At 39.8% G+C, this 14,429-nt stretch overlaps 1 protein-coding gene across 5 annotated transcripts in view; it reads right to left on the minus strand.

Annotated features, from left to right (window-relative positions):
- Window positions 1–14,429, minus strand: part of ST8SIA6 (ST8 alpha-N-acetyl-neuraminide alpha-2,8-sialyltransferase 6) — a 300,498-nt gene that overhangs the window by 18,937 nt on the left and 267,132 nt on the right. For all 5 annotated transcript variants that reach the window (XM_070800889.1, XM_070800888.1, XM_070800887.1 and 2 more), the window contains one exon: window positions 2,825–2,969. In XM_070800889.1, coding sequence (XP_070656990.1) covers window positions 2,825–2,969 — 145 coding nt within the window. The remainder of the gene's footprint in view (window positions 1–2,824; window positions 2,970–14,429) is intronic.

The raw sequence follows: 14,429 nt of genomic DNA on the forward strand, positions 1-14,429 counted from the left end.
ACTTGATACATAGAATCCATACAACAGCCTTGTGAGCATTTTACAGACAAGAAGATGGAGGCACGAGTTTAAGTAATGGCTAGACAGCAGCAGAGCTGGGATTCACACCCAGGCAGTCTGTTTCATAGTCCACTGTCATCTTACAGATGCTCTCATTCAAGGGATAAAGGTTAACTTAAGCATGTGCCTTGGGACTTCCCTGATGGTTCAGTGGTTAAGAACCCACACTTTCATTGCAGGGTGGGTTCAGTCCCTGGTTGGGGAACTAAGATGCCACATGCTGCTTGGCATGGTCAAACAATTAATTAACATAAATTTTTTAAAAATGATGTGCCTTATTTCCCTGATGGCTTTGATGCCCAGCAGAATGCCTGGCTCTTTAATGAATGGTTCTCATATACCTCTGATTATTGCAAGTCAGTGAACTTCTATTAACAGCTGTTTTCAGACAGTGTTTACTAAACAATACCCAGTAAATTCTGAACTTTACAGATAGGGTGGAATGTAAATAGGCTCTTTATGGTCCAATAGAAGAGATTACTGAGAGGAACCTATCTCCAATTAAGCACTTAATATAATGAATATTTTTCTCTGGTTTCTTGGTCAACTAGGAAGAAAAAACCCATATGTTTTGAGATCTCATGTTCAGTAAGAGATTAAATAAATGAAAATTCCAATGTCCCTTAAACCTCCTAATAAAATGCAACTTTGGGCAACTCAACAGTCTGCTTGTTGCTCATTCTGATTGTCAACCAACTTTGGGGACTTCCCTGGTGGTCCAGTGGTTATTTCCACTGTAGTGGGGCATGAGTTTGATCCCTGGTCAGGGAACTGAGATCCTGCATGACTTTGCAGTGTGACCAAAAGTAAGTAAAATATCATGAAGTGGAGAAACAAAAAAAAAAAGAAAGAAAGAAAACCAACTTTGTTGTTTCTTTTCAAGTTACTTGGCAGAGTTTTTGGAGAAAGTGACTTTACAACATTTCCCCAAAAGCATCTAACACTGCGATTTGCTCACTGTGTGCCCAGCAGAACACAGCAAGGTGGGAGTGCGGAAAGCACTTTGGATGCTGTGTCCATGGACGGGATGTTGAAGAAACACAGAAAAGTGAGTTCACTTTGCAGTTGTTACTGTATTAACTTCAGAATTTCCTCACCCCAGTTTTAAAAGTCAGCATCAATTTGGAAAATGGATGCTGTTGTTAATCTCATCCAGAATTATCAAGCTTATGTTAAATTATTCTTTTCAAGGTGCCAATTAGAAGCAAAAAATACCTGCTGTTCCTCTGCTCTGGCCAGCCTGAAGCAAGGAAAACACTAGAAAAAATGGCATGGGTGAAAGAGTTGCTCTCTGTGGACCTCCCCAAGGCCTTCTCTGATAAGGGATATAAATATTCTTTGAAAGTGAAAGTGTCAGTCACTCAGTCGTGTCTGACTCTTTGTGACCCCAAAGACTGTAGCCCTCTAGGCTCCTCTGTCCATGGAATTCTCCAGGCAAGAATACTGGAGTGGTTTGCCATTCCCTTCTCCAGGGGATCTTCCTGACCCAGGGATCAAACCTGGGTCTTCTGTACTGCAGACAGATTCTTGACCACTGAGCCATCTTTAGTTGCTATCATTTTAGCTATTAGTAATTTCAATTAATCATGAGGGGATTTTCAGAATGCTGTATGAATTGGTCCCCATTCCCTTCCAGAAAATGTGCAATATTTTTTCTCTAACACTTTATATTGATTTTGTTCGTTCCCAGAAAATTATACTTCCCTTTAATTGTAATCTTTTTTGAAAAAAACTGGAACAACTTCCATACAATAAAACAGTCAAAAGAAGTCAAATGACCAACATAACGGAATTAATTGTAAGAACTGAATATTCTACAGTTGGTAAACTGCATATATAAAGTGATCCCATTTTGACCACTGATGTGGCCTAACTGCTTTTCATGAAATCATAAAAAGATGTCTGAAAGTACAGTTTATTAGCAGTGGGATATTCTTCATGAGAAAAATTTCCCCCAAGTTTGGATTTATATTGTAATGATAATGTATCATTACTTAGTTTAATAAATGAAAATACAATGAATGCATCTATGCACTGGGAAATGTTCTAGGAACTTGGGATATATCAGTGAACACACTAGATAAAAATCCCTGACTGAGAAAAAAAGGATAAAAATTATCTTTTCTACTATTGATTTCATTGTTATATTTTTCATTTTTATCTGTCCTTCCTTCATATCTAACTATATCACTTTCACCATTTGTTTTTATGATCATCTTTGTCAATTTGAGTTTCTTAATTACATATATTTTAAATCTTTCTCAGATTGCTTCCCACAAACTAAATTCATCTTAAATTTTAAAATTAAAAAAAAAAAAATCCCTGTCTAGTGGAAGCAATGTTTACTAACCAGGAATTCTAATGTATTTACTTCCCAAAGATTAGTCACATAAACCTGCAGTTCTCTGTGAAAAAACTGAGTTAGTCACCAAAACTGACAAGTGGAAGAACCAGGTAAAAAATGGTTATCTCCCCCAAGTCCTGGTAATTACTATGCAGAAAGCCCAATACTTCATCTCATACTAGGATGAGTCATGAAGACTCAAGGTCTAGAAGAGTTTATTATTTAAGATACAAATACCATTCCTTGCAGAGCCACAAGGATTCAAAACTGCCTGCTGAAAATGGACCGCCGTACGTATCTTACACATCAGAGTGTGGCATTTTAATGAATCAACTCCTCCATTTTTATGTTATTACTTCATCTGAGACAATGTTCACCCTAAATGGTGACACAAAGAAACCACAAGAAATTTTCACTCACCACTGGCAACATATCAAAAATGTTTTCTTTAATTTGGATTTTGCTTTTACTTTCCACCTCATACGTCATGTTGGTCCCAATGGGAGTGTTGTTTTGAGAAACAATGAAGTTTTGAACAGCATCACAACAGGAAGCGAGTTTTGCTCTGTGAAGGATAAGGATACAAATGAGTCAAGGATTAAGATTAAGAAATCCAAAATAGAGATGAGGAGGGAAAATGCAGAAGAGAATTTTGCCATATTGACTTTCAGAGAGAAGATACCTCATTCACAAGGTATCTTTATCTTTATCTCATTCCATTCTAACTGGCCCTGGATGGGGCAAGGATAAAATAGCAAACACCACTAATGTACTCACACTCAGGTAAGGACTGAGTCACCCATAGGAAATGCTGAGTATATAATGGTTTATATATAAAGACTTGGGACTTCTCTGGTGGTCCAGTGGTAAAGAATCCACCTGCCAATGCAGCGAACATGGATTCGAGCCCTGCTCCAGGAAGATCCCACATGCCGTAGAACAACTAAGTCCATGTGCCACAACTATTGAGCTGTGCTCTGGAATCTGGGAGCCACAACTACTGAGCCCACGTGCCCTAGACCCCGTGCTCTGCAACAAAAGAAACCACCACAATGAGAAGTCTGTGCAATGCAACTAGAGAGTGACTCCCACTTGCCTCAACTAGAGAAAGTCCTTGCACAGCAACAAAGACCCAGTGCTGCCAAAAATAATTAAGTAAATAAATATATAAAATAAATATAAAGACTTCTTTCTCATGATAATGTTGTAACCACAAAAAGAAAATGATAGAATACTTTCTAATTATTTTATTAAAAAGTATAGAAATCAAATTAAGACCAGTATCACACACCATCACCAAAGCAATACGTAATCATTTATTACAAGACAATTTCAACAAAAAGAAGCACCATTCAACAGTGATTTTTTTCAAGCTTCATTGAAGTATAATTCACAAATACAGGGAATTCCCTGGTGGTCCAGTGGTTAGGACATTATGGCAGAGGGCCTGGGTTCAATCTCTTGGTCAGGGAACTAAGATCCTGCAAGCCATGCAGCGTGGCCAAAAAAAAAAAAAAAAATTCACAAATGCAAATTGTTTATGTTCATGTTTTGATACTCACACATATTGTATATTCATCACCATAATCAAACTAATCAACATATTCCATCACTCCACATAGTTATCTTTCTTTTTTTTTATGGTAAGAATACTTGAGATTTACTTTCTTAGCAAATCGCAAGTATACAGTACAGTACAGCTAACCATAACTGCACTGATGCACATTAATAGAGTGAATTTTTAAGTGAGGCGAATTTAAAGCTGCCATTCTTTAGAGAAAGTTTAGAGTAATTTAGAGCCAAGCAATGTCTGTTAACTGTTCTAGTGGAGTGACACCTTACTGCCAGAATGCAGACCCAGAAAGGTCCTTCCAGGGATCATCCGAGTTTACCCCCAACTTCTGGCAGGTGAATCTAGAACCACTCAGAATTTACATTTTGCAAGTGTAATTCTCCAGAGATGTAGATTCCATATAATCTCTTGATCATAATTTCATAACCTTGAAGTCAAGAGACTCTGTCATTTGCAAAACTGAACTCTCTTTTCTTAAATCCACTTCTCTGGTTAGTTTCTCACAGAATCTTTCCATAAAAACACTTCATGTAAATGAAAATGGTAATCATCAAGCAAAGCTTGAACTTTTTCCATCTTGATGCATTTAGAGAATTTCCTCTTCTCTCAGATTTTTTCCTAAGACCGGTTTTCACTAAAGTCATCTTGTTCATCTTTAAACCTTTACATATTTCTCTGTTCACTTAAAAATATATATTATAGTTGGGTCCTACATAGCACAAGGAACAGTGAATACTCAGTGGGTATTGATACCCTAGATTCCCAACTGGTTCTTCTACACTGCACATTTTTTAACTGGTTTTGGTCCTGAAGGGTATACTTTTATATATGTTCCTACTGAACTTGTTTCTTTTGAAAAAAATACAACACTCTGGTCTATCATGGTCATTTAAAAAAATATTTATTCATTTTTTTGACTGTGTCAGGTCTTAGTTGCAGCACATGGTATCTTTAATTGTGGTGGATGGGATCTTAGTTCCTTGACCAGGGATGGGATTAAACCTGTGTCCTCTGAACTGCAAAGTGAATTCTTAACCACTGGACCACCAGGGAAGTCCTGTTCATTTTGAATTACATTCCAGTCATCTTGGATTCCAATAATTTTCAGGGTATGAAAAGTCAGTGCTATGATATTATTTGAACTGTAAAAATCAAGATTTTCAAATGAATTCTTATAAGTCAGCTTATCTTATTAAAATAGTATCCCTCTCTGTATTTCAGAACCTACCATTTCTAAAAGTGAGATCATGGAGAACAACAAAAGAAAACATTGAAAAAGAAATGATGTGTCATCAAAAACATGATAGTATTCTTAATGATAAATTTAATTTCAAAACAATTCATGTGACATACTGCAAACTCAGAAATCCTTATGTATTTATAATTTTAAATATCTCTTACAAAACATGTTGAGAAAGGCAGTAGAATAGATTCTCAAGTACTGTCTACAAGTAATTTAATTTCTCTAAGGATATATGGTGCTTGAAAGAATATTGCATCATACACACACAAAAGCACTAAGCAGAGTACCCTTTGTGGGATTTTAAATAGTTTTTTTCTGGGAGTTCCCTGGTGGGCTACTGGTTAGGATTCAGTGCCTTCAATGCTGTGGCCTGGATTCAATCCTTGGTCAGGGAACTGAGATACTACAAGCCATACAGTGCAGCCAAATTTTTTTTCTAATTTTCTGAAATTATATTCTCAATTATAAAAATTTCAAATCCACGGGAAATTTGAAAGAACTGGACAATGTGCATTTGAATAATGACCAGATAGACTCCACAAGTAATTTTTTTTTTTACTGTATTTGCCTTAATGTGTATTTACCCATCAATTCACATTTGCTGTTACAGATATTACAATTCAAAGTAAATTGAAGGTATCAGTAGACTTCAGCCCTAAATACTTCAGCATGTATAACATTATTATGTATTTGGGGGTAGAATTTACATACAATAAAATCCCAAGTGTATTCAATGAGTTTTGAGAAGTGCAGAGACCCCTGTAACCCAATCCTCTATCAAGATATAGAATATTACCAACTCTACCAAACAATTTCTCAAACTCTTCTAGTCCACCTCCAGTCCAACCCCACCTCAAGTCAACACCATTCGTGATCTTTTTTTTTTTTTTTTACCAAACATTAGTTTTGCCTGTTCCAGAATTTATATAAGCATAATCATATTAACACAACATTTTAAATCAATTGTACTCTAATAAAGTTTTTTGTATTTAATTAATTTAAAATATCATATCATATATATACTTTTGTGTAAGGCTTCTTTCACTTGGTATAAATGTTTCTGCCATTCATGTATGTTGCTGTGTATGTTGGTAACTTGTCCCTTTTTATTGCTGGAGTCATGTTCCATTGTCTGAATGTATCAGAATCGATTTAGCCATTCCTTCCTTGCACTTTTAAAGAAATCACTATCAAAAATCAATGTTAACTTTGTTGTGTAGCAAAAAGTACAATATCACAACATCGTAAAGCAATTATATGCCAATGAAAAAATAAAAATAAAAAGAGGGGGGAAAATCAATGTTAAACATCTAAACACTCATAATAACTTCCCAGGAAAAACATCAGAATAATTATCCAAAACATCATTTTTGTAGCCTATGTTGGGTCACTTACTAATGTGACACTTTAAGCCTTTATAGTCAGTGGCAGAATTATAAATTTACGCTCTTTGTCATTTCCCAGTTCATCTACAAGGTAAAGATCCCTGTAACAGCCAGTGCTAGTATAGAGCTGAGATGCTTAGAACAAACAAAACAAAATAAAACTTTATTTCTGTTATTCCATTTTCCATCATTCCTAAAAACAAAGTCAATTCTAACCCTTGGTGACTCCAAAGTCAACCTGATGCACTCACAATAATGAGCATGGCAATTTCCCCCTCTATGCATAAAAAGAACAAAAGTGAAGTCGCTCAGTCGTGTCCGACTCTTTGCGACCCGTGGACTGTAGCCCACCAAGCTTGTTCTTTTTATGCATAAAGGGGGAAATTGCCACGCTCATTATTGTGAGTGCATCAGGACAAATAAGAAATAAAGGACACTGATGGTATTACCTGGATGTGATGGTGAATTTCATCATCAACTTAACTGAGCCAAGTTGCTCAGAGAACTGGCAAAACTATTTTGGGGGGTGTCTGTGAGAGTGTTTCAGGAATGAATTAGCATTTGAACCCATAGACAAAGTCAAAAAGCTCACCCTTTCCAATGCAGAGTAAATATTCAGCCAGATTGGCATTCACAAACCCATCCCTGTAAAGCACTGTACTTTCCAGAGCGTTGCACATTTAGTATGAAGTAGAACATAAAATTATTCCTATTTTAGAGATGAGAAAACAGGAGTTGAGAGTTTACTGTGATAAGACCGAGGTTGTTACCTTACGTTAACTTACATTTTCTAACATTCACTTCTCTGCAATTTACATTAGAGTACATTGGGTGGGTAATGCTTGACTTTGAGCTTTTTCCGTTAGAATGCTTTCCAGAAGGCACCAAACGACATAGTGGCTCCCAAAATAATGCTGGTAGCACCTCGCTGACAACCTGTCCAGACACAACTCAAAGACTGCAAAAAATCTTACATGTGAATGCTTCAAACCCTCTATATAACTGAGACATTCAAGGTTCTTGTTTTACACAGAGGGTGTCCATGGTCGCCGATGGACGGGATCAGGGTTATCAAGTGGTCCAGACACTGTGTCCCAGAATTTAATGGAAAAGAAACCCCTGGCTTGATGATGATCTAATCCTGCTCCGTCATGCTTTCAGCAACTTTATCCACACAATCCAGTTCCAAAAAGAAATCTACTCCCTTCCACCTCCAGGAAAAGACTGCTGCTGCTGCTGCTAAGTCACTTCAGTTGTGTCCAACTCTGTGCGACCCCACAGACAGTGGCCCACCAGGCTCCCCCGTCCCTGGGATTCTCCAGGCAAGAACACTGGAGTGGGTTAGGAAAAGACTGGAGACCCTCTATACTGCACAGATTTCCAAATCTAGAAACAGCTTACTTCCTTTCAGAGTGCTTCACTCTTGAGAGAGTCAGTTCCTAGGCAAGATGATAAGAAGTCCAAGGTCCCTGAGGAGAAGAAAGGGGTCCCGGGCTCTTGAGGAGGAGATTGGAATCTGGAGTTCTCAAGGAAAAGGACAAAAAAAAATTTTTTTTCTTTAAGCCCAGAGCTGATGACTGCACAACAAAACAACTTATCTTAAAAAAAAAAAAAAAAACAAAAAAAAAAACAACTTATCTTGCTCAAGGATATGCTTTTCTTTAAACTCTGTACCAATGATTATATAACAACAATGTATCCTGCTTGAGGACATGTTTCTCCTTCTTGAGAATCTTCTGACTAATCCTGTCACCTTAGAATGTATATTATGGGAGCAGGTCTAGTAAGATCTTTCTATTATTAGTTCTAATCCTGTTATCTTCAAATATTTATTGTGGGAGTGGGTCTGTTAAGACCTTTACAGCCTTGAGACATTCTTTTGATTTATTGTTAATAACCAATTGAAAAGTGTATAGCTCCGTTGCTAAGACTAGCAAGGGGGGCACTCTCCGTCCCCCTTCTGATGTCTATGTCAGAAGCTCTCTCTGTCCCTTTTTATACTTTAATAAAACTTTGCTATACAAAAGCTCTTGAGTGATAAAGCCTGGTCCCTGGTCCTGAAGCTAAATCTTCTTCAGAGATCACAAATCTGACATAGTTCACCATAAGCTATCACTCTCAAGAAGTAGGTTGGTCAAGGCTTAATACTTTTAGCCTTGACCTATAAAGGTGGAATCTGAAGATGTACAAGTTGCATCACAGTTGGTCTAATGAAATACTTTGGAGGCAGAGATTTTTGTTCAAATTGAAGAAATTCCTTTTTCTTTTACCACTATAGGTGCTGAGTGTTTCCCTGGTTTTCATCTTCACTTTTTTTTCCAGTTCATTTTGAGTCCCTGGTCAAAATTCTTTAGTTTTAAATGGGATGCTTCCCAGATTTCCATGAAATGTTAATGATGGCTTAAGGCTCACAGTGTACAAGACACTATAGGACACTGAATACTAACTACCCAAGTGTCCCAGCCCAGGGCTCACAGGCCTGTCTTCTGTTTATCAAACTCTCTGAGACTCCCTAATGAGACATGTGGCAGGCAGGGTAAGTCAGAGACTAAAGAGCTGCCTTTTTCTGGGATCCATTCCTTAAGAGTCTAATGAGGGTCCTAGGAAAAGGAGTTTTAAAACATAAGTACCTGCACAAATCAAGGGACTTATTTACCATTGCAATCTGAGAGCACGTTTTTAAGTCCAATTTGTTCGTAAGTTCAACAAAGTTAGCCTAGGTACCCAACTAGCATGATTGGCTGTATTTTACTGTACTGTCAAAGGTTTATAATACTTTTCACACAAATAATATGTAAGAAAGAAACACAAAAAGTAAATAAAAACGTTTTAAATCTTACAGTACAGCATCTTGAAAAGCATGCTGGATACGTGAACTAACTTACACAATTGGACATGAAAATCCAAGTTCGTATCTCTGAAAGCTTAAAACTTGAAGGTTCGTATGTAGGGGCCTTACTATAAAGGGAGACAAGTAAGGCAGAGAAAGACACTGAGAAACAGAAAACAGGGCATGTGGAAGCTGGGAGGAGAAAGAACATGAAACATGCAAATTGCTGGAGGAAACTCTGGCTGGCATTGGAAGGTAGAGTGCGTGGTAGGGAACCGTGAAGAACTGCATCAGGACAAGTCTCAGAAGTAAGATAAGGGGAACAATTCCACTTCTTTCTATGGGAAAGAACAAGTCATTGAAGGTCTAGTTATGGCAAGGACACAGTGAGATCTGCCAGGGTCATCCCCTAGCTCTAGTGGGGAGGACAAGTCAGGGGAGGGGGGATTGAATAAACTGGTGTGGTCAGTTAGGAGGATATGGCAGTGACCCAGTACTGAAGATGGTCTCCAAAGATGACCACTACCAGTTCCTTCTCTTCCTATGCATGCTTGGTATTCCTCATATTAAGAAATAAAATCTCAAAGCCCTTCCCTCGAATCTGGGCTGGCCTCTGTGACTCTTGTGATCAACAGAACACAGCATAAGTGGTGTTCTGGGTCATAAAAATCTTGGGGCTTCTGCCTGAGTCTCCTGGAACATTCAGTCTCTGGACAGGAAGCTGTAAGAAGCACAGGTCACAAGCAAAGTGTCTCTTGCAGGCAATATAAATGGCAGCCCTCGCTGAGCTCCTACGAAAGTCAACATCAACCACCAGCTGTGGGAGCAGGCCACTGTGGGGGTCCAGCCCAGCCCAGGCCAACCACCGACTACAAAACATAAGACAGCCCTCGATGAAGAGTCCCCCAGCTCAGCCCAGTCAGCCAATGGAACTGTGAGAGAGTATGAAATCATTGCCTTAAGTCAACTGCCTTTCGTTTTTGTGTTTTTTCTTGGCCAAGCTGCACAGGATGTGGGATCTTAGCTCCTTGACTAGGGATCAAACCTGTGCTCCCTGCAGTGGCAGCACAGAGTCTTCATAACTGGACTGCAAAGGAAGTCACAAGTCATCAATTTATAATGCAGCAACAGACAACCAGAACACCAGTTAGGCGATAACTAGAGGTAACAGTTGGAGAAGGCCATGGCACCCCACTCCAGTACTCTTGCCTGGAAAATCCCATGGATGGAGGAGCCTGGTAGGCTGCAGTCCATGGGGTCGCTAAGAGTTGGACATGACTGAGTGACTTCACTTTCACTTTTCACTTTCATGCATTGGAGAAGGAAATGGCAACCCACTCCGGGGTTCTTGCCTGGAGAATCCCAGGGACAGGGGAGCCTGGTGGGCTGCCGTCTATGGGGTCGAGCAGAGTCAGACACAACTGAAGCGACTTAGCAGCAGCAGTAGGGGTAACAGTTGAGATCCTGAGCAGCTCTTATCAGTTAGGGCTCTCCAGAGAAGCAGAAATAAGAGTCAATTAACACTGATATCTATCTATATAGATTTATTTTAGGGAATTGACCCGTGCAGTCATGGGGGCTGGCAAGTCTAAACTCTGCAGGGCAGGCTGGCAGTAGTTGATGCTGCAATCCTGAAACAGAACATCTTTTCTGGGAAACTTCAGTTTTTGCTTTTAAGGAAATCAGTTGAATGAAGGAGGCCTACTCACATTATCAAGGGTTATTCTCTTTACTTCAAGTCAACTGCTGGTGGATGTAAAGCACACACTCACGGCAATGTCTGGATTCACGTTTGATTAAATACTGACTGGGTACTAGAGCCCAGGAGCAAGGAAACAAAGAGAATTAACCATCATGGTAACCCAGACCCAAGCAGTGGTGGGGAGTGGAAAGAAGGAAGTGGCTTTGAGACATAGTTGGGAGGTGAAATAAAGTCTGGTGATGGACTGCAAATGGGTACTGAAGGGAAGATATCCAGGGTAAGGCACAGGTTTCTGATCACGGTTACTAGGAGGAGGTGGTGCTTCCTTCGACACAGGGAACCCTTAAACCAAAGCAGGGTTGGGGGCACTGCCTTTTCATAATGTGTGCGTGCATGCTAAGTCACTTCAGTCATGTCTGACTCATTGAGACCTTATGGACTGTAGCCCACAAGGCTCCTCTATTCATGGGATTCTCAAGGCAAGAATACTATAGTGGTTTGCCATGCCCTCTTCCAGGGGATCTTCCCGACCTAGGGATCAAACGTGCGTCTCTAATGTCTCCTGCATTAGCAGGTGGATTCTTTAGCACTACCCGGGAAGCCCTCATAAAATGGTAACCTGTTATTGTTTTCACTCATCCCAAGTCTCATAAAGATAAAATGAGGTCACAAGGCAGGAGTGGAATGAGAAGTCAGATTGTGAAAAAGTGGGGTTGCAAAGTCTTTGAAAACAGGAGAGGGACTGGACCTTCTGGCTGGCTCCCGAGGCCGTTCTGAATGAGCACAAAGCGATGAGCAAACTAACCTCCCGAATCTCTCCAAGCACCCCAGCATAGGACTGGCTCCTGACTTTTAAAAATTGTTCCATTAAAGTTAATAGCCAATTACATAAGTGTGGAAAACACAAGTTCTAAAAATACAGAATCAGCTGTAAAGATGAATGTTGAATTTTTGGAATATATTTTACTTTGCAGACCAAAAAAATCCAGGTCACAGTCATTATTATTCAATGTGTGAAGGAAATGTGAAAAATCCATTCATTTCTACTTTTATTTAGTTAGATATTTTGGAAAGGAAGTAAAAAAAAGGAGTAAGAATTTTTTTCCTTTTCCAGACACTGTCTGACAGCATATTTAAGATTCTTAAGTAACACTCTGAACCCTATGGAGATGGAATTTTATCATTATAAGGCTGGATCAATCTGATGTGTAATTGCACCAGGGTGCTGTTCTGTAAAGCATTTCTTCAGGAAAATGGTCCCTGTATATTTTGCACTGACACCATTTTCTTTTATGAAAGATCTCATTATGTCATGGTCTTTAAACTTACCAAACCAAGTCCTAATTGTGTGCTTCAGTGATAAGCATTCCAAGTGTCCAGCAAAAGGCTCCTGCACAAATGGAGAGACAGTAGGAAGCCAGTTCTGCTCATGGTCATTTCATGAACCTGATTCATGTGGACAAACGGGCCACATATGCTCCCAGCAGCCACTGCTATGGCTGCCCTCTCAGGCACTCTCCCAGGTCAGGCCTAGCAGCTCACTGAGGAATTCATCATCTTCTGCTTTTTTGGCTTCAGCCCCAGACTCACCTTCTGTTTCTGTCTGGCCTCTGGGAACTGGGCACTTGTGTTCCTGCCTTTCAGTTCAGTTCAGTCAGTCATATTCAACTCTTTGCGACCCCATGGACTACACCACGTGATGCTTCTGCTTCTGGTGATGAACTGCTTCCCTGTTCATCACCAACTCCTGGAGCTTGTTTAAATTCTTGCCCATCAAGTCAGTGATGCCATCCAACCATCTGGTCCTCTATCCCATCCCCTTATTCTCCTGCCATCAATCTTTCCCAGCATCAGGGTCTTTTCCAGTGAGTCAGTTCTTTGCATCAGGTGGCCAAAATATTGGAGTTTCAGCATCAGTCCTTTAAATGAATATTCAGGACTGATTTCCTTTAGGATTGACTGGTTGGATCTCCTTGCAGTCCAAGGGACTCTCAAGAGTCTTCTTCAACACCACAGTTCAAAAGCATCAATTCTCTGGTGCTCAATTTTCTTTATAGTCCATTCTCACATCCATACATGACTGCTGGAAAAACCACAATTTTCACTAGACAGACCTTTGTCACAAAGTAACATCTCTGCTTTTTTTTTTTTAACATCTCTGCTTTTTAATACGCTTTTTAATAATATAAAAGAGACTAGGACCTACGGTATAGCACAGGAAACTCGACTCAATACTCAGTCAGTTAGTTCAGTTGCTCAGTCGTGTCTGACTCTTTGTGACCCGCAGCACACAAGGCCTCCCTGTCCATCACCAACTCCCAGAGTTCACTCAAACTCATGTCCATCAAGTCGGTGATGCCATCCAGCCATCTCATCCTCTGTCACCCCCTTCTCCTCCTGCCCCCAATCCCTCCCAGCATCAGAGTCTTTTCCAATGAGTCAACTCTTCGCATGAGGTAGCCAAAGTATTGGAGTTTCAGCTTCAGCATCAGTCCTTCCAATGAACACCCAGGACTGATCTCCTTTAGGATAGACAGGTTGGATCTCCTTGCAATCCAAGGGACTCTCAAGAGTCTTCTCCAACACCACAGTTCAAAAGCATCAATTTTTCGGTGCTCAGCTTTCTTCACAGTCCAACTCTCACATCCATACATGACCACTGGAAAAACCATAGCCTTGACTAGACAGACCTTTGTTGGCAAAGTAATATCTCTGCTTTTCAATACAGTATCTAAGTTGGTCATAACTTTCCTTCCAAGGAATAAGCGTCTTTTAATTTCATGGCTGCAGTCACCATCTGCAGTGATTTTGGAGCCCCCCAAAATAAAGTCTGACACTGTTTCCACTGTTTCCCCATCTATTTCCCATGAACTGATGGGACCAGATGCCATGATCTTCGTTTTCTGAATGTTGAGCTTAAGCCAACTTTTTCACTCTCCTCTTTCACTCTCATCAAAAGGCTTTTTAGTTCCTCTTCACTTTCTGCCATAAGGGTGGTGTCATCTGCATATCTGAGGTTATTGATATTTCTCCCAGCAATCTTGATTCCAGCCTGTGCTTCATCCAGCCCAGCATTTCTCATGATGTACTCTGCATATAAGTTAAATAAGCAGGGTGACAATATACAGCCTTGACGTACTCCTTTCCCAATTTGGAACCAGTCTGTTACTCCATGTCCAGTTCTAACTGTTGCTTCTTGACCTGCATACAGATTTCTCAGGAGGCATGTCAGGTGGTCTGGTATTCCCAACTCTTTCATTATTTTCCAGTTTGTTTTGATCCACACAGTCAA

Source organism: Bos indicus, chromosome 13, assembly GCF_029378745.1.
Source record: "Bos indicus isolate NIAB-ARS_2022 breed Sahiwal x Tharparkar chromosome 13, NIAB-ARS_B.indTharparkar_mat_pri_1.0, whole genome shotgun sequence".
In the NCBI taxonomy this organism is placed as follows: Eukaryota; Metazoa; Chordata; class Mammalia; order Artiodactyla; family Bovidae; genus Bos; species Bos indicus.